The sequence below is a fragment of the Chelmon rostratus genome, chromosome 1, assembly GCF_017976325.1.
Source record: "Chelmon rostratus isolate fCheRos1 chromosome 1, fCheRos1.pri, whole genome shotgun sequence".
Taxonomy (NCBI): domain Eukaryota; kingdom Metazoa; phylum Chordata; class Actinopteri; order Chaetodontiformes; family Chaetodontidae; genus Chelmon; species Chelmon rostratus.
The window spans coordinates 1,468,664-1,489,820 of NC_055658.1; the positions used below are offsets into that span (position 1 = coordinate 1,468,664).

The 21,157-nt window shown below is 42.8% G+C and overlaps 1 protein-coding gene across 1 annotated transcript; it reads left to right on the top strand.

Moving 5' to 3' along the window:
- Positions 1 to 3,179: 3,179 nt before the first annotated feature.
- bnc1 (basonuclin 1) lies at positions 3,180 to 20,579 on the top strand. The gene is made up of 5 exons (XM_041933607.1): positions 3,180 to 3,520; positions 12,784 to 12,886; positions 14,772 to 15,007; positions 16,882 to 18,974; positions 19,476 to 20,579. Exons 1-5 carry the CDS (start codon positions 3,506 to 3,508, stop codon positions 20,284 to 20,286), a joined length of 3,258 nt encoding a protein of 1,085 aa, XP_041789541.1. The 5' UTR covers positions 3,180 to 3,505; the 3' UTR covers positions 20,287 to 20,579.
- The last annotated feature ends 578 nt before the right edge of the window (positions 20,580 to 21,157 follow it).

Below are 21,157 nucleotides of genomic sequence, written 5' to 3' on the forward strand. Positions count from 1 at the left end.
CTGAACCAGTTCTTCGTCCACTGACACTGGTTCTACAGCACCACCAAGTGAGGACCACCCTGAAGAACATTAATGCAAGCAAGGTGGGAGGCCTAGATTGAGTGCCCGGCCAGACACTTTATTCAGCCTCGAATTCCAACATGCCTCCATCATCACACCAGTGACCAAAAAGTAATCTGTGAAGAGTTTGAATGACTATCGCCCGGTGGTGCTAACACCTGTAGCCCTGAAGTACTTGGAGAAACTCCTGATCTGGATAAGCACCAGTTTGCTTACTGGCAAAATGCTCCAGAGAGGGTGCCATCACAACAGCTCTCCACCCTACCTCCACCCTACTCTGATGCACTTAGAGGAACCAAACAGTTATGTGAGTTGGTGATTAGTAAATTTTTGTCACACCGCGGTGAGGTCTGTCTTGTCATTGGGTTTTTGTCTCGTCTTTTCCTGTTTTATTTTGAAGGTCTAACTCTCCTCTCGTTTCAGAGCACCTGCCCTCCCTCGTGTGTCCTGTGCGTCCGCCCTGATTACCCATTGTTTCCACCTGTTCCTGATTACCCTCCATGTGTTAAATAGTCTGCGTCTCCCTTGTCTTGTGCCAGTGTGTCTTTGTCCGTCGGCGATTCACCCGAGCCTGTCTTCCCCGTTCGTCCTTGCCACAGCCACAGTCCTTGATTCAGTGAGCTCTTGTTTCCTCCTCGTGAGTGTTTTTTGTTTGTAGATTTGATATCATAGTTTTCTGAGTTATTTTCATAGACTTGTCTTCAGCCGAATTTATTTCCTCTAGATTGAGCGATTTTCTGTTGTGTTATTTTTAGCATAGATATTTCTGTTGTTTCATATTTAGGATAGATCTTGTGAATTCATAGTTTTCTTTATTCAGTCTCATTTTCCTTGTAGCCATAGTCTATTGTGTTTTCCTCCCTTTTGGAGCGTTTTCTGTTTCTAGTGATTTTCATTACTTAGTGTTTTCTAGTTTATCCTCATAGTGAGCGTTTTCTGTTATTTTCTTGATAGCCATAGTTATAGCCTTAGGCCTAGAGTAATTTTATAGCCCATTCATTTGACACTCATTGAAGTGGATCTCGAGTGGAATATATCAATAAAGATCTGTGTGTTCAAACTCTCTGCATCTGAGTCCTGTTCTGAGTCCCGGCCTGACAATTTTAGCTCTGCATCTGACCCTATCATCACCCACAAACTGGTCAGCAAACTGTACAACCTGGGCCTTAATTCTTCACTGTGTCATGGGTCATGGAGCCCACCACAGAGGTTGGGCTGATTTCAGACGATGAAGAAACGGCCTACAGGCTGGAGGTGGAACATCATCTGTGGGGACAACAGCCTGGCGCTTGGCACCTCAACAACAAAGGAGATGATTATCGCCGTCAGGAGAACAAATGAGAGAGTCCACCTCTTCCTCCAAATCCAGTACATGGAGAAGCAATGGAAGTGTGGGAAACCCAAAGTTCCTTCAAGCCAACGTGTCAAAACATCTCACATCTGGTCAAAAAGGCCCAACAATGACTCTTCTTCCTCAGGAAGCTGAAACAGACCCAGCTCCCACAGAAATCTGTTTTCAGTTTCTACAGGGGCACAATGAAGAGCATCCTGACTACCTGTGTACTATGCAGCATGCCAGCGAGTGAAACGACCTGCATCGTGTGATGGAGGCAGCCCAGTGCATTGTCAGGATGGAACCCCTTAACCTACAAACTATCTATGCCAGTCGACTGATGAAGAAGCATTACCAGAGAAACTACACACCCCAGCCACTCCCTGTTTGAAGCGCTGCCATTGAGCAAGCGCTTCAGCAAGTTCCTGCACCAATAGACTGAGCAACAGCTTCTGTGTGACCTCCATCACACCTCTTCCTGTCCAATCACAGAACAGATTAAAGAAACTGTGAGTGCACATATGCGCGCACACACACACACACACACACACACATATATATTCCATCACTATTAAGGGACATTACATAAACTTACATTAATTTCCGTGAGATTTACTTACCTCAATCTAACCCCTAAACTTACCCTAACCTTAAGCCAAGTCTTCAAGACTGTGACACACAAGCACACAGTCACACATCCCCACCCTCAGAGACTGCAGCCACAGATACAATGTGTAAATACAAAGATTGAGCATCTAATTATTATCTGCAACATTAACCCCTGTACATTTCTAAATGTGTCGTTTTTTAAACTATTGTTTTCTGCTACTACTTCTATTTATTTGTTCTATTTCAAATGTATAGAGATAAGTCATGTGAAATGTCATTCTACCTGAGAAAAATGGCAATAAAACATCATTCATTCACTGTTTTCTATTTGATTGTCAGTACTAAACCTCCGTTTTGAATACGAATACTTGAGCAGTCCTTTCTTCGACACCATTCTTTGAGATATATAAACATCTACAAATCTGACCAGACCTTCCAGGCTGGCTTTTGATCCTTAAAACTTTTCAATACTCAGTGCCATGGACACATTTTGGTCAGTACCAAAAAAGTGGTGAGATTTGATACCCAACCCTAGGTACACGTATTCTTAAAGATAACACAGATTTAGTTTTTGTCATGTGCGAAGTCCCCCTCCTCCGGAGAAACACTCGACACAGACACTGACACATTCCTGACGGCACAAGGCATAACTTGTTAGGGAGGCTGTTCGCAGGGCTGTGTTAAGGTGAATCCAGACACACACACTGGGCTGTGTGCACCGAGAGGGGCAGCGTTGATTTAGGGCATTACTCAGACGGGGGGGTGGAGTCGGGGGGGGGGAGCTCCCCTGACTGCATTAGGAGAGCCTCCAGCCTTTGTGATTCCTTTTGATCAAATCTCTGTGAAAGATGAGTGTCATGCCCTCTTCCAGCCAGCTGTGAGGGGACTGCCCTGTGACTCTGAGGGGGTAGACGTATGTGTGTGTGTGTGTTGGGGGGGGGGGGGGTCTGCGTGCGTGAAAGAGCATGCACACCTCTATGCTTGCATGTGAGTGTGTGTGAGTGTGTGTGTGTGTGAGTGTGTGTGTGCGCGCAGTCTACAGAGGGAGCAGGCAGCTCCTGAGGTGAGAATGCAGAGTGGGAGGATCTCATTCCAATCCCCTGTGCCCAGTTTCAACACACACACACACACACACACACACACTCAGACACACACTAAACATCTTGAGTAGTTTAGAGCCAGTCCACGGCAACATTAGAGGAGAGACAGCAGAGGAGGCGTGTGTGTGCATCTGTGCAGTGAGAGTAAAAGCACAGTGACTACTTCTTCTCTTTTTTGTGGAGTGAGTGTTGGTGGCTCAGTGTGTGTGTGTGTGTGTGTGTGAGAGAGAGAGAAGCCAGAGAAGCAGAGTACATGTGTGTCTGTGTTGTTGAAGGAGATGCTGCTGGGTGTGATGGCTCTTTTGCATTAGTACTTGAGCGGACAGGAGAGTTGGAGCCAGTTGTTTTGTGGGACTCGCGGGGAATGGCAAACTCCACCGTAGCCTTGGAAACATCCAACTAAATGACAATGGCTGAGGTAAGAGAGACGGCTTTTCACTACTATTCTGTGTCTGCTCCGGCTCTTCTCACACCGCCCGCACACATAATCAGGATATGTTTAACAAAGACAAACTGGAAGGAGTTTATGGAGATCGGTGTGACAAGCGGAAGTAGTGCTGACTTTTGTTTTGAGGGGTGCAGATTAGGAGTTATATAGATGTTTCATATTTCATGAGTATAAACGTCGCTACCTTAAGCGTGAAAAGACACGAGTAGAAACATGCTGACTTATTTTTCGCTGTGATTCCAGGTTTGTCTTCTCTTTATCTGTTTTTTCTTTACAATTCGTTGTTACACGTTGTCACATAGTGATCTATATAACTGGATGTTGCTGGAATTTCTTGTTTGATTGTAGTGCCAAAACTCAGTTTTCAGTCACAGCTAAACATGATACTCTTTTGATTCCTTACTTTTGATTTTGTTTTCTGCAAACCACGATTTTCATTTAACAAAAAAGGGCCAAGTTCTTAAATGAGAAATGTTCTCTAAATACATGCAGTTTTACAAAAGCTTTGTCTAAATAAAACATCTGGAATTGGCCAAACCTGAATTTAAATCAGGAACTGTCTGATCAAAGAGTAAGCCAACGCGATTTCAAATCTGAGCAGGTATTGCTTATTGCCAGCTTTTGGTGACTGTCAGTTTTGGAAACTGTTCGTTTTCTTGAAAGTTTTCATTCAAAAAGCTGACATTTTTGTAACTTTGAGTCAGTCTCAAATTTGTCTGTGAATGATAGAGAAAACAAAATGAGAGTGTCTTTGCCCCATTCAGTGTGGAGTGAGATTGTCCCTAAGAGATGCCTTCCAAGAATCTCCCAGACGACTCCCTATAAACAATAACAGTAACTTTACCACAGACAACTTAGGCTTCCCACTCAGAAGCACACGATTCGCTTCTATTTTCCTCTACCATTTCATCCTCTTTTCTTAAATTACACTTTTTTTTTCTGTTGCCTTCTGCCTTTTCATTCATTGTAATTAGTTCTACAAACTTCATATTTATCAGTTACGTTCTATTCCGAACACCACTCCCACCTTTGTCCTGAAGACAATAAGCTCCTGTGAGAAAAAAGTTTCATTCAAACCATTAGTGCAGAGCGAAGCAGCCTCCAGTCCTTACCTGGACCTCCATCCAGCCGTCTCTCCGTCGCTCTGTCTGTAGTTTGGGAAACAGAGCAGCCTGGCCTCCTGTAGCCTCCTGGCTGCTGGCCACAGCCCATTGGAATGTAATTTAAGAGCAGCCTAATGTTTTGTTGCAGCCATAATGGAACAATTAGCTGAGCTGTCTGTGTGGTGGTGGTGTCGGTAGCGGCAAAACGCTCCATCCATGGCTGTGTGTGTACAGAGTGTGTGTGTAAACAGTGCTAAACAGTTGGAGGAGAAACCGTTGTGGTTTATTCCCTGTTAGATTACAGCTTGTCGGAGCAGAGCAGAGCATCCAAACAGGCTGGAGTTTAACTTCCATGATGAAAACGATTTTAATGAATGAAGTAAAGTCCATGTGGAACAGATACTGTACTGTCAGTTAATTGGAAAAGCAAATTGCAATTCCTTACTTATCAATTACTTAATTCTTTTACCATAAAAATCTCAGAGATGTTTACTTATTCTGACTTTTAGTGTTATTATTCACGTTTGATATATTCACTATTTTGAGGCGGCTCATGGATTGCCCTGATCACATTATATTTTATCAACAGTTTAAGGATTGTAAAACAGATAAACAGCGACTATTCTTTTTATGTCCAACAAGATCAATTTAATCTGAAATATTTGGGTAAAGTGAATTCAGTTTGGCATTGCTTGTTACATCAGTCCTTATTTGACAAGTATCAAAAGAATAAAAACCTTAGAAAATAAAAAGAACCTTTAAAATTCATTTATTGAATTATGATCAAACTCTGGCGTCATTTTTCACCATCATGTGAGGTGTGTTTATTCTTCCTCACACATCTTATGTTCCTCTAACAGGTTGCCAGGAGGCCATTGCTCCAGCAATCATTTCCAATGATTTTTTTTGTGTGTTTGCATATATCTATATCTATACATATATATCTATATATATAGATAGATATATATGCAGACACACACACACACTCATACACACACACACACATATATATATATATATGCATATATGTATGCACATGCACACAAAAAAATATATTTGTGTGTGTGTGTGTGAGAGAGAGAGATGTGATAGACTGGCCCTCTGTGGCCCCTTTAACACACTTATGTCCAGTCTCTTTATTCCTGCTGCTGTATCACTCTTTCCATCTTTTGTTTCCTCTTTCTACCTCCATGTTTTTCTGTGGGTGTCTCTCTGCTCATCTTTAGTGCTGCGGGGCCCCGGGGCACAACACACACACACACACACACACATTACTGTAAATGACACATTTTGGCCCCAGTTCATCCTACAGAGTTGCACTTTGCACTTTGCCTGTGTGTGTGTGTGTGTGTGTGTGTGTGTGTGTGTGTGTCTGACTCAGCCTCGTGAGCTTCATTAGGTCCATGATGGTCCATCTGTGAGAGGATAGGGTGTGTGTGTGTGTGTGTGTGTGTCTGGCGGGGGGCGTTGGGGTTCAGCAGGGTGTGTGTGTCTGCTCCAGCCCTTTACCCCCTTCAGCATCTCCTCGAGCTGTGACCAGCCGCTCCTGGCCCCAGCCTACCCCCTTAACACCTCTTGCATCTGCTCTGCGCTGCCACCAAAAGGCTTGTGAGGATTTGTCAGCCAGATGTGACAAGATTGTCAAGAGGCAGGCAAGGAGAGAGAGAGATCTGATATTAATCAGAGCGTAGCTGGGAGCCAAACTCTCTCAGACTCAGTGTACTAACATGTTCCCCTCATTTACTCCCTCTCTGAGCCCAACACTGGCTGCGAGGTTTGAGTTTTTGATTTTATTTGATTTATTTAAGAAGAACAATACAAGCAGGGATTGTTACATTTAAATAAAATGCAACGGAACCAACGTACACAGGATCTCCAGCCGCAGCTAAATTGTATTCTTTGTCCCTGTTTAGGCTTTTAAGGAATAAAACACACAATACAACACTCTAATACAGGCATTGATACTCACCATAAAATAAATGGACACACATCCACTACAAACACTAAGTGTTACAACAATGACTAAAAATAAGAGAACAATGACAAGTAAGAACAACAAAAGAGAGAGACAGTATGCACGCAGTACAGATCCATGTTTACTCTTTGTTTGAGCCACCGTTTTGCTTTAGTATTAAACAATTTAAAATCAGCTAATGCTTTTATTTCTGATGGCAGTTTATTCCAAACCTGTGGACGTTTAACTGAAAAAGCGGACTGGCTGAATGTTGTTTTTGCGTTTTGCAGTCTCCACTAACTGCTCATCTCGTGGTGTCCTGTGCTCCTATATTTTACAATCTTCATCTCCAACAATGGCAAGGGCAGTCACACGCTTAGAAATTTTAGGAACATCAAATTTCTAAAATTCTCGAAGCTGAAGAAATTATACTCTTTCTGAATTGTACAACAGTGTCATTTTATTAGCAAATGATGATATTATAGTTTTTCTAGGTATAAAGATCTTGTACGTGGAAAACAGTTGAGATTAGTCTTGATGGTGTTTGACACTTTCCCAATGTGTGCTAAAGGAGAATCACGTACAGCAGGAAGCCAACAAACCCACACGCTCATTGTCTGTAAAGGTTTTTTTTTTTCTTTAAAGAAGCATTTTCTTATAGACATTCAGGTAAAGATTTCTTACCTTTTGTGTGCTTTAATGTCGAAACATGTTGTGTGTGTGTGTGTGCGTGTGTGTGTGTGTGTGTGTGCGTGTGTGTGTGTGAGCTTGCTTGTGATTGACTGCTGGATGAGTATGAAATAATGAGTTTTTCACGCTGTCTTTGTGCTGTATGGACTCTTAATAGGCTCAAACACAGCCTGTCACTACTTGCACTCGCACAGGCTTCTCCTGGGTTTGTTTTCTCCTTTTCAGATCCAACGTGGTGTTAGAGGAGGGCTCATGGTTTCATTCTTTTTCATTTAAGTTTATTTTAAAAGCTATTACTCACATGGAGTTTCCTTTAAAAAGCGGTTAAATGAAACACATTCTGGATGGCTTTGCAGCTGAGGGTTTGTGCTTAAATATTTCATGGAAAACTTAATGTAATCATTTTAGAGAGTATCACAAGTGAGTGTTTTTTTTATCTAGTGCTGTGTGTTAAATTGCCTCCTCTTTCATAGCAGAGGGACATTAAATCATGAGCTGAAGCAGGATCACGTCGCCTGCTGAGCAGCTCATGTATCGTAACCTCACTTTAACTAACACTTGTCATCAATTAACATTTTACTACCTTGCTGTCACATACACAACTCGGTCCAAGCCGTGATTTATTCATGAGACTGTCTTCTTTGCTTGTAGCGCACACGCACACACACACACACACACACATTCAAGTTTTGGTGCTGAGGCGGTTTTATTGGTGGAAGTCGGCATTATTAGCAGGACGTCTGAGTGGTACCAGGAACACTGTCCTCCCACTAAATTCCTGAGTGTTTTCTGTGTGTTCTGGCTCGGATATTTATTTCCTCATTGTTTGTGTGTGTGAGAGAGTGAATGTTCATCCTTTTGCTGTGCCGCTGTGTTTTTAGTAGAATTTAGTAATTTAGACCTTTGTTGCACTTTTATTTAAATGTTCAGTAGTTTTTGTCTTTTCTTTAATTACATCTCTAAATTTTGGACTGGATGAAAAGTTACCTTTATGAATATTTTCTACAAATTTAAAAGCAGTTCCATTTTATGTCATGATTATTTTTCTTATCAATCGATCTGTTGAGATATTTACAGTTTCACAGTTTTCTCATGGCTCCCAGCCTGCCGGTGCTTTGCTGAAAGTTACCTGTTTTCAAGAATACGTTAAATGTGAGCCTTAAATCAATCTAATCTGTGTTGTGCAAATCAGTGAAAATGTATATTTCCCATCAGGGAAACTTTCACTTCCTTTATTTCCCCTGTGCCATAATTGTCATGTTAACTGATTAATGGCTGATGTAAAATCTGATCTGCTCTCACTTGGCTGTCAGTCTCCCTCTTCCTCAGAGCTGCCGATAGCACTGTTGTTATTCACTCTTTGGCACCAGCATGGCTTGTTTCCCAACTGAGGGTCAGTTAGTGCCTGGCTGCTGCTAATTGATTAGTTTTCCACCGCATTAGGCCAACAAGTCCCCGTCCATCCCCGAACCGTCTCTGTCCAAGCAGCTGTTCACTTCTGCTGAGTCTCTAAAGTACCGTGGCTATTCCGGACATATGGCAGGATTTTATTTTAAGAGCCAGAAAGGACCATTTCTTTTTATTTCTTTTCTTTTAGCTCTTGTGTGTGTGAGCGTGTGTGTGTGTTTGTGTGTGTGCATTTGTTTGTGTGTGTGTGTGAAGGATGTTATGGCTGGAGCCCAGCAGTGGGATAAAGATGATGTTCAGCTTCGACCAGACAGAACATTTTTTTGTTTGCTTTTCTGTTTCTGCCATTATGTTCATACATTCTATATCTAAATGTCATCACATATGTGACATTTTTTAAAGATGTAATATGTAAACATGTAATTTCAGCTTTGTTTGGTAGCGCAGAGTGAAGTGAGAAAGCAAATTCAATCATTTCAGGAAACAGCTGGCTTTGACTAAAAAAATGGTCATTATAATAGTTACATTTAGTTAACCTGAAGTCAGACTAATCCAACACGAGCATCACTGCTGTCTCCTGTTTTTCTTGCTGTGTGTTTTGGGAAGGCAAGGTACTTCACACACACATGCAGGCACCTCAGAGTGTACGCTGTCACTTAGGAACTGGTCGTCATGGTTTACAGATGCCGGTTTTATGTTGTCCCTGGCTCCTCTTCATCTTTCTTTTTTCTCTTTCTTAACCTCACCTTCTCCCTGTTAAACCTTCTTTCATCGCGTCCATTTATTCATCTTAAACACCCTGACCTCTGAGTGTGCTGTCTCTCAACCAAAATGCCTTTAACTCCAACAAAGTGACAGAAACTGAGGGAGTGAAGACAGAATGAAGACACAAGGAGACTGAATATGCTTTCACATTAAAGAAAAATGCTGAAGATTTCCAAAGGTTGCGCTGCCAGTGCATACAAATTCATACACAAAGAGAAACTATAGAGATGAGGAGATGGAACGGGACCAAGGCTGTATAGGTTCATAGTATCCGGAGCAGAAACCGCTTACAAGATGTATTTCTATTCAATGACATTTACAGAAATAATTGTATTTAATTCCTCCCCCCATTAGCTTATTCTCGGGCTTTCAACTGCATCTCACAGTCTTCATCAGCAGATGGAATTTGCTCAGTTGACATGAAGTTTATCACATATGCCATCACGTAGCCTAAGACCTAACTGTTCAAATTTTGGCATGTGGTTGAAAAAGCAAAAGTAATTGGACCTTATGGTAAGACTTTTTTGTCAGATTATTATTTACAAGGTCAAGAATGAACGCTTGCAGATGCAAGAAACAAGAGTCAATAAAGATGTTGATACGTTTGTCTGCTTGTCTTCAATTATTACTGAACAAGCAGCAATGAGGACACTGTTTTACCCCAGTTTCTGCACTTCAGGCTTCATGCAGCAACTCTCATGAAGTTCCATGTTACGTACATTTGTTTTAGTTTGCATGTGCTTACGCTGTAAAAGAGACCAAATTTGGAATGGTAAGAAAAAAGTAAGTAAAAAAAATGCAGATTAAAAATGTATAATACAGCAATTGAATAATAATCTTGTTGCATTGTCATTACCAATGACAGCACATTCTGTCACGTTGTAGTTGAAAACCCTGGCGTTACTGTATGTGCCCTCGCACTCTGAAAACAAACCGACGCCATTTGTCATTTATTCAACAAAATGCATGACCAAAATGCTAATTGGAGGCATGTGTAATGTATTCAAGGTGTGTGTAGAGGTGGTGGGCGTGCTGGGATTGATGTGGCTACGCTGTTCTACATCACTTATATAAAGAAAGTGACATTGTATTAGCTTGGTTTAAAAAAAAAATCACTCACCCAACTGCATCATTTTGTGCAATTAGTCTTCTTGTCATCGACTTCACTGATGCGTGCGAACAGCCGTGGCTTTGTTGTGACAACAGTAAAGAGAAGGAGATGGTGGAGGGTTGGGGGGGCTCGGTCACCAAGAGCCACTGTGGCCTGCCCTGCGCTGCCATATTTCTTCCTCTTCTTCTTCTTCTTCTTCTTCTCAGGAACTCATGAAATGAATCGCTAATTAAGATAAATGACCTGGAGCACACTGTTCATTGGAATGTGTGTGTGTGTGTGTGTGTGTGTGTGTTACAGGCTGGTGAGCGAGCGGAGGCACCTGATTGAGATATATATTAGGGGGAGCAGCAGCAGGAGGTGTGTGTGCACCCACAGTGGGATGGGATTAGCTTAATTGGGCCGTGTTGGTTCTTGGTTCGCTGTAATGATGGGATTATGTTGCTGAGAAATGAGCAAAGGGGTTTTTACACCTCACCACTGTCCAGAGGAGGCTGACTGGCCGAGATAAAACCTGACAGAGAGGGCGATAGAGAGAAAAGCAAAGCAAAGCAAATGGATGTCACGGGACCCAAGGCCGCAGTTACCACGCTGTGTTTCAAGGCCAGGTAGCTGCTGCCATCTTCATCTCGGGTCCGTTTATCCTTCCTAATGATGAGAGGTTATTGTAAGGTGAAATAATATGATCCCAGATTTCAAGGACAAACCCAGCCTGGAGCGCAGAACCAAGCGGCTGACTAAATGAGGAGGAGGAGGTGGCCCCCTACCCATCCACCCACCCACGCTTTCCCTCCTTCTCCACTTGTGTAGAGGGAGTGAGCTTCAGCGAGGAGCCACGCACGCTGCTCATGTATACTAAAACCCCACTGATCATGCATTATAGATGCAGAGGGAGAGAGGTGGCGTAGTGCAGCCACTCCGAGGTTTTCAACATGTAGCATTAACAACACTGGCTTTGATCATAAATCTGATGATACTTTTCCCTCAGTTCCTGGTGTGTAAATGATTTTTTTTTTTTTTGTCTGTGGGGGAGATGGAGGGGAAGCGGAGCCGTTTTTAGTGTGTTGGAGTCCTCTCAGCAGGGTCACCGCCAAGTCAGCAGCTACCTAGAAAACTTGACTCATTACTGCCATTTACTCCTCACTTTGAATCTCGCCAGTCCACTTACTCTGCTTTTCTTGTATATTGTCCTGAAAAGATAAAACCCATTAGCAGATATTAGCCAATGTACAGAGTCCTCTGACCTGTGTGTGTGTGTGTGTGTGTGTGTGTGTGTGTGTGTGCGTGCGTGCGCACCTTAAGCATTGATTGATTGAGATGGTTTTGGTGGTCCAGGTGTGTCTGAGACCTTTTGTTACTGTTGAGAGGACCTGCCCTGCAGCACGACTGACACACTCAACTCAAACACATATACATAGCTGAGCTAATGCTGCTCTCACAGGGCAAACCAGGCAATGAGTGATTCACAAAAGAACAGCAAAATTACTTTAGGCAATCATACTATTTCTTTCAGTTTTCGAAGGCAACTTGACAGTTGTACATTTTTCATGGAGCACAGCTACAGCCAAGTTCACATTTTAACCCTTTTTCTCCACTGCACAGTCACACAAGGTTGACATGACACGATATATTTTCTATTTCTGCTATTATGTTGTATTCTTTGATATATAGAAATATGACCACTTGAAAAAATTCCGCCTTTATAATTAGACATAATATAAAAAGGGGCGTTAGATCAATTATGTCAAATCTTTGATGTCAGGAATTTAGAAATGTGCAGTGGAACTTTAAGCTGTTACACTTGCAGCTCAGGTTCTCAAAATGTATTTGGCTGAATTTTAGTAAAATGTGAACCAAATGATACTTGTCATCTACATTACTTTCATTTTATGAAATGGTGCAGCCCTAAAGAAATTGTGTCCGGGGTTTAAATAATTCAGTCAATATAAGCATCAGCTGCTTCATGTGGAAGTGTTGAAAAAAGAAAATACTTAATATATTTGTTTTGGACGGATGTAAATGTAATGTAGGTCTAATGCAATCATTTTCATTTCAAGGAACAGGGGAAATGTCAGATAATGAAGTACTGAGGAGGTTCGCTATTCTAAATACATGATACAGTGATAATGACTGTTGTAAAAATAGAAATTAATTTTCTTGTGTGTTCATTTTAAAAAAAGAAAACTGTTTTTTGTATTAACAGGCTATCTGCTGCACTTTGGTGAACTGTAACTGTGACAGCTTCAAGCCTGGGAAGCTGAAGAGGAGGCAGTGTGAGAACTGCAAGCATGGCTGGGTAGCACACGGTAAGAGCTCACTGCAAAATATCCACTGGTGATACAAAGACATTCAACTGAACAACATATGCGTGTTTTATTTTCAGAAATCTACATTTTCTCACATTAATATTATCCAGCCGTGCAGATAGTTTTGGTTTAATTTGTCCAGGTTTTGAAGTGTCCATCTCTGAGATTTCTGTTGCTGTAATGTAAGTGAATGGAATTTAGTTTGTGGTGTCCACAGAGAAGAGCACAGCAGCACCCTTTCTTTAGAAAAATGTAGTCCCCCAACAGTTTCCCTGAAGACTATTTTCATCAAGCTATTGTTTTGCAATCACATCTCTGTCCTGGCGATAAAGTTATAACCCAAGTCCTAAACTTAGTGTGTAAACAATTCATTATGCAACCTTTCCAGATTTAATACAGAAATAATGATTACTGTTCAAATTTGCATTGTATTGCTTTTAAATACACTTAATAATGTTTCAAATCAAAGTAACAGGCTGTCCCCTGGTGTTTTAGACACAATACAAAAATGTGTCATTTCTGAGCTAAATGCTTAGCATGTTGCCATCTATGTTTTTGTCCTTCCATCAGAATCTGTTGATCTGAGGTCTCATCTGGTGTCTGTCTGATGGTCGGCTTGCTTAGCTCATGCGACATGAATGGCTGCTATTGAATTGGTTCATAGTCAGGAATTAAGATTTGATTCAGTGCACATTCACTGTTTTCATAACATACTCTTTGGTCAAGTCAAAAGGTTGAGCTCACAAGTCAAAGTCTTTTCTGATTTTATCAAGTCCAATATCATCAGATGCTAAGAAGTTCACGCCTCCAGATGTTACTGCTGTATTTTTAAATGGAATTTCCAGTGCAGTGAGCATCACAAAATAAAATCCATTCACCTGCATTGGACTGTGGGGGAGACAGAAATCTTAGAGACTGACATCTAAAAACCAGGACAAATACCACATGCAACCACATGCATAGATTCCAGTAAAGTTTTGTGTTGGAAACAGGATTTTTTTGGAAGCTTGTTTATTCTGAGACTGCAAGTAGAATAGAGCTTAGTAGACCACTCAGCAGCAGGTAGGTTTGCTTATGGTAACTGCACAAATATCTTCAACATTTGTGTAATTTTTCGGCCCTTTAATGTTGACGCTGCATGTGTCATCACACCTTCATTTTGTTTCCAAAATGATCTGCTGATTATGAACACATATTTTTTTAGAAATACAACTTTAAACCTAAATAACATGAACATTAAGAATCTCAGATGTTGAATCATGCATTATGTTTTCTATATAAGTCATATTTAATTGTCCTGTGATATAGGATGTGCCTGTTCAGATGGCCATATGTACTGCTGTGATTCTGAAACTAATGTAGTACCACTGAATCTGTGTGACTTTGCCATTTTATAATATCTATGAAGGAGCATGTACACAGCTATAGTGTTGTTTTATTTTTTCAAATAATATAATCTCATTTGTTGTTCATATAGTATTCCAACATTAAAAATTTATTTTGGTATAAATAACATCTCTTCAGCTTTTCAGCAGCTAACAAAACAGTCTTGCTTTTAATCGCAGAGTGGGAAGTCGAATTTTAACTTTTTCCACACCTTTTCTAATAACTGTTGTTAAACAATAGTGATATAGAAATTCTATATACATATTATATACACACACACACATATATGTGTGTGTGTGTATATATACATATACCCATATTACATTTTTTAAATAATTTTCTTTTCTATGATGCTCACATTTATATATTGTATATATATATGTGTGTGTGTGTGAGTGTGTGTGTGTGTGTGTTTGTCTGTGTGTGTGTGTGTGTGTCCTTTGTGTCCTGTGTAGTTTCATAAAATCTAACCAGGTAAAATCTAATGTTTGCATTCTAGCCCTGAGTAAGCTCAAGGTGCATCACATGTACCAGAGCAGCCAGGTGGAGATTGTGCACTCCAACGTGGTGTTTGATATCTGCAGCCTGATGCTGTACGGCACCCAAGCCATCCCCATACGCCTCAAGATCCTGCTGGACCGCCTTTTCTCCGTCCTCAAGCAGGAGGAGGTTATTCAGATCCTCAACGCACTCGACTGGACACTGCAGGACTACATCCGAGGATATGTGCTTCAGGTGAGCTGTGCAGAGAAAGACTCTTTTCCTTGTGTGTGTGTGTGTGTGTGTGTTTAGGACTACATGTGATTAGGATTATACCTCGACCACTGTGAGTTTCTGAAAGCTGGTAGAGAACTAGTTGCTAATTTAAAGAAGTAGTTAACCATTTTGGGAAATGTGCTTATTTGCTTTCTTCCTGGGAGTTGAAATGAGAAGAGCAGTATCGATCTGTGTGTTAAGTACTGAGCTGGAGTCAGGACACGGTTAGCCCGTCTTAATAAAAAGACAGGAAGCAAGGGGAAACAGCTTATCTGGCTCGGTTAAAGTTTAAAAATACACCTAATTTGTTTTTTCACAACACAAGAGTAGAATTAATGTGCACAGTATCCTGAAGTCTTGTTGTCACAGTGAGGTTGTCAGGTTTGGGTATCTGACAACTGCCGCTAAAGCCGGAGATGCTGCGAAGAAGTGCTGGAAGCCAGCCAGCCGGAAATCATTCCGAACATAACTCCTCTGAAAATCACTGATTTTACACTATTTTATTTTTCTGCTCATGAATAAATTTAAGATATATCATAGGTCTGTTTTTGAACTGTGGACATTACCAGGTTAGCTGTTTCCCTGCCTCCAGTCTTTGTGCTGAATTATTTTAACATATTCTGACACTAGCCCTGTACCTAACACACAGAAATAAGATTAATATCAATCTTTTCATTTGAATCTTATAAGGGAATCAAACTATGTCCCAAGATGTTGCACTATTCCTTTAGATATCAAATCAATTCCAACATAGTATTTAGTGTTATTCTTTTTATGGTAGGAAATCCTCTAAAACCCCTACAACTCACAGTATGAGCGAGTCAGAGAATATGAAGGGAGAGACGGAAGGAATTTCTGAGGAAGACGAGGGAGGAGGAAGGAGAAGAGGGGTCAGGAAAGCATGGTTGAAGACAGATTAGAGTAGGGATGTGATGTAGCAACCAATGCCATGAACTGTCTTGGTATCCTGCTGATGTGGCCTGCTTGTTGCTGTGGTACCACCAGCTTGGGGAGGTCTCCAAACTGTGCCGGTTAGATTTGTAAATGTTGTCTTTTGCTTCATATTTCCTCTTAAGCTGGAGCCAAGCCGGCTGCGGCCTGGGCTGCAGGTACTATGTCAGCGCGAGCTCTCATTTCGATTAGTACATCATCAAGTATTCAAGCTGGGCTGCGTTTAATTCATGTTAGCTCATCTAATGGCGAACGTAGAGTCAGAATCCTCGACAGGCACCCAATGAATGCTCTGTGATGAAATATTAATCACGGTTACGGAATGAAGCCTCTCCTCACTTTCAAAGACACCCGAACTCACTTGTGATTACTGCTGGGCTAAGGGAGAGAGGACCCGCTTGATTAATGTGAGCCGCCTTCTGATCACCCCTCCCTTCCTTGTGTGTCCATATACATATATATATGTGTGTGCATATGAGCGTACATGTCTGCTAGTTTGCTTGCATGATGTGTGTGTGTGTGTGTGTTTTCTGTCTGCTTTTGCTGATGCAGAGTGAGTAAATCCACATGATTTAAATGAAGAGAAATGACCTGCAAGATGAAACACTGTGTGTCTATGTAATGAGGGTTCTCAGGGTTCTGTGCTGCCCACTCATATTAACACTCCATCTGATTCCTTTATTTAGCTGCCCTGCCAGTCTGCTTTATAGGGTGTGTCATTTAACCCACTCTGTGAATATGTATGAGCAACCCAACACACACTTATAATGCTAATGATGAAACTGCTCTCTCTCTCTCCTCTTTTTTTCTGCTGTCCCTCTCCTTCTCAATCCATGTCATACCCTTTCCCTCTCCCCTTCCTGTATCGTGTTGCTGTCTCTTTCTTCCTGACCTGTGTGTAGGATGTAGCAGGGAAGGTGCTGGACCGGTGGGCCATCATGACATTTGAGGAGGAGATTGCCACGCTGCAGCAGTTCCTGCGTTTTGGAGAGACCAAGTCCATAGTGGAGCTGATGGCTCTGCAGGACAAGGAGGGCCAGGCGGTACTGGTTCCCAGCACCCGTACCAACTCAGATATCCGCACTTTTATTGAGCGCAACACCCCACGCACTGCTGCCAACCTCTCTACATCCAAAGTTGAGAAGCTGAGTGGCAACAGCATGCACCACTTTGAGAACTTTATCAACAGTATGGCCTTCATGCTGCCATTCCAGCTGTTAGGCTCTGTTCCTGCACCGTTTCTGGGCTCACCGACAGGGACACTGCAGCAACAACACCAGCAACACCAGCAGCCATGCCGTGGATCAGTGGAGCAGCAGAGTCAGAGACGAGATGATCAAGGGCAGGACAGTCTAGGGAGGGACCCCATCTCTCTTTCACACCCTCCAGATAGCAGCCTGCTAGGTTCAAGCTCTGTCTTATTCCCTGCTGATCTAGACCGAAGTGGAGACAAGCCAATGGACTGTCTCTCCACCACAACAAAAATCGAGGCCGAGGACTTCTCCACTAGTGACAACTACTCAGATGGACCCTCCACACCATGCACGCCCTCCATGAGCTCTGATGTAACACAGATGTCACCTGAGAGCAAGTTGCGCTCTCTGGACAGGAACGGGAATGGCAATGGTGGGGTCTCAGGAGGTGGTGGGGGAGGAGGTTCTCTGAAGAAGGGTCGTGTATTTTGCAATGCCTGCGAGAAGACATTCTATGACAAAGGTACACTGAAAATCCATTACAATGCAGTGCACCTGAAGATTAAGCACAAGTGTACTATTGAGGGCTGCAACATGGTGTTCAGCTCGTTGCGTAGTCGCAATCGCCATAGTGCCAACCCAAACCCACGGTTACACATGCCCATGAACCGGAACAACAGGGACAAAGACCTGCGTGGCAGCTTGTCTGCTGATGAGGGCTCTCAAGGAGAGAAGAGGCCCGAATATGGAATCCCCATCCCTGTCTGCTCTGCAGAAAGCCATAAGTCAGTGCCCAGCTACATGGTGAGCCATGTAGACACTAGCTCTAAACTCCACAGCAGCTCATTCCCTAGCATGAGCCAGAGTGGCATCCTCTTCCCCAATTTAAAAACAGTACAGCCAGTTCTGCCTTTCTACCGCAGCCTGGTAACCCCGGCAGAGCTTGCAAATACCCCAGGAACACTGCCCTCACTTCCTCTGTTGTCCTCCTCTGTACCCGTCAAACCCGTGACAGCCCCTGAACCCTACATGACAGACCCTATACCAAAGAAAAAGTCTCGGAAGTCAAGCATGCCAATAAAAATAGAGAAGGAGGCAGTGGAGCAAGATGAGCAGATGGATAAGGACAGCAGCTCTGAGGATGAGGCGCCGTTGCAAGCTAGGGACCAGGTAAAGTGTGATGGTAGCCGAGCAGAGGGCAACATGTGCACAAGACAAGCTGGGGAGGAGAAAGAACCAAGAGGGGCTTACATTGGTGAAGAGAAGGAAAGGGAGGGTGCTAAGCATCTGTTGGACCAAACCTTAGAAAGAGAAATGACTGAGAGGGAGGACAAAGATGATGGGCCAAGGCAAGCAGAAACAGGGGTTATCACCTGTGCCCCTCCCCCCTTCGAAAACAGACTGATGGAGAATCACTGTGACAGCAACTTACTCTGCGCGGAACCCAATGGCAATGAAGAAAGAGAGGATGGGGACCATGCAAACACGCTGCATATAGCCGACAAGATTTCAGAGCTCAGCTGGCATGAGGGTGAGCACAGGCTGACTAACGGGGGCGATCCCCAGCTCATAGACCATGACAGGGATGGATCCGACGGCTGTGCAGACGACTATGGTGACTCAGGTTCGTCTCACCTTGACCCCAATGCTGACCTGCCACACCACTGTGAGATCTGCAGTAAGACCTTTAAGAACCCGTACAGCGTCAAGATGCACTACCAAAATGTCCACCTGAAGGAGATGCACATGTGCACAGTGGACGGCTGCAATGCTGCCTTCCCCTCCCGCAGGAGCCGAGACAGGTGAGCGGTGGTCACATTTTGTTATTGTTGCAGCGCAGGTTATCAGGTTTGCTTAAACTCAGACTCTCTGCAGATGTCTGCATGCAGGCAAAAATGTATTGCACATACTCAGACAATCTGAGGAGTCTGCATGTGTGAACACATCCACATATTACTTTAAATGTAGTATAAACAGAATTATTAGCATGACTGCTGTCTCCATAGGTTCTGGAGTATAACTGCCCTGTTATTGCACAAACATACAGATTTATATTGTGTAAAGGGAAGCCCATCTTGAGAAATTGGAATTGAACTTGTTAATGTATTCTTTTCTCTGGAAACAGTAAATAATGAGATGACAGAAATTGAGAAAACTGTTGGCTAAAACACCACTAGCATGCCTAAAATGAGAGATTTCTGCATTTGGCAAGACATTGTTTCCTTCTGATTCTTCTGGATACACACCATTTGCTGTATAATACATTTAACTGAATTTTAATGCAGATTTTATTTAATCTACAGACACAGTGCAAATTCGAACCTGCACCACAAGCTGCTGACCAAAGACTCATTCAGCCCAGTCAACAATATCTACACGCCCTCATCCCACTGTAGAGACAGAGACTCTGTTGGCCTGGACTACTGCCAAGACCAACGGGACAGAGATCTGCCCCATCGAGACCCAGCCAGCCAGACCTCCGTCATCTTCCGAGGACACAACCGTATGGGCCTGGTCTTCCCTATGAGCAAAATGTCTACAGCACCATTCAATGCTGAGCCATCTCCCTTAGCAGAGATGGAGGGATTAGGACGAGGAGGAGAAGGTGGTGAAAGTGTGGAGGATGGGGCAGTCCTGGACCTGAGCACCTCGTCCTCTGCTCCGCCTCGTGGCAATGGCAGTGCTCAATCTTCCTGGGACTCAGATGGAGCTGGTAGTGAGGAAGGGGAAGGGATTGAAGAGGATGAGGAGGTGCTCCCCATGGAGGACAGCGATGAAAGCTGCGATGGGATCGGCGTGGGGAGGCCTGGGGGTGAGGAGTTGGCACTTGTGGGAGAGAGGACCCTGGGCTGCATTGGGGGAGGACAAGGCGGGATTCAGGGAGGTGGGGGTGGATCTCCAATAACCTGCCACGTCTGCCAAAAGGTCTACAGCAACAAAGGAACATTCAGAGCCCATTACAAGACTGTCCATCTGCGACTGCTTCACAAGTGTAAAGTCCCCGGCTGCAACACATCCTTCTCCTCTGTGCGAAGCAGAAACAGGCACAGCCAGAACCCAAACCTTCACAGGAACCTGGCTGTCAGCTCAGGTGCCGCAATGGATCAGGAGTAAGGATTTGAACTTGTGTGCCAACATGACTGATTTCCTTTGTTCCAAGTGTCTTTTTGTTGCTGTTGTTTTTCATTTTTGGGCACCTAAAGAAGGCTCACCAATTAGCACTTTTAAAATTCCATCCTGTTGTCATATTTTGGGTAAAAGAGAGGAAAAAAAAGATATACAATCATGAGTTCATTTGTTGTGGCAAATGCAACTTGCTTTTGGAACAAATGGCTTTTACTGCAAGGCAAAAAAAAAAAAATTCATAAAGTATTACATGCAGCTGTCTGTATTTCCACATCAACGTGCAACAACCAACCAACAATCAATCAAATTCATTTTCAGCATTGGTCTCACTCTTTCTTTGTAATGCAGTACTAATTTCCTTGTATTGGTTTGCCTTACAGCCCAGTTTAGTCCTTAAAAAATCCACTTATATGAACTGAATTTTTCCACCTGTTGTTCAAGTGAGAGTTGAGCTTTGAAACTGTATCATTATGTATTCTGGTGTTTTGTTTTTGGTCAGATGTCCACATCTTCCCTTTGAGGCTGTGCAAAATGTACTGATCAAAAACAGTAGTGAAGTAAATTCTACATGTGTCATTTCATTCATCTGGACAATGGTCTTTAAAAAAAGAGTCTGTTGAAAAGCTATAGTGTTGTGAGCTTGATCAATAAGTTACTGTATGGTGTTATATGATCTGTCTTAACTGTTCTGGTTGTTGCATACTACTAATGTTGACCAAAGATTTTTTCAGTCCACAAGTGTGTACAGAAACCCCTTCATACAGTATGAGGGGTATGCAGTATTACAAGGGCCCGCCCAGCCTTCTGTCATCTACTTTGTGATTAACAGCAGTATTCAGATGTGGGCTCTGTTGAACAC

Bases quoted from the DNA above. Each gene is read 5' to 3' on its own strand.
- bnc1 (XM_041933607.1), top strand. The intron at 12,887-14,771 runs GTAAGAGCTCAC...TTTGCATTCTAG, and splicing joins GCATGGCTGGGTAGCACACG to CCCTGAGTAAGCTCAAGGTG. The intron at 18,975-19,475 runs GTGAGCGGTGGT...TTTAATCTACAG, and splicing joins TCCCGCAGGAGCCGAGACAG to ACACAGTGCAAATTCGAACC.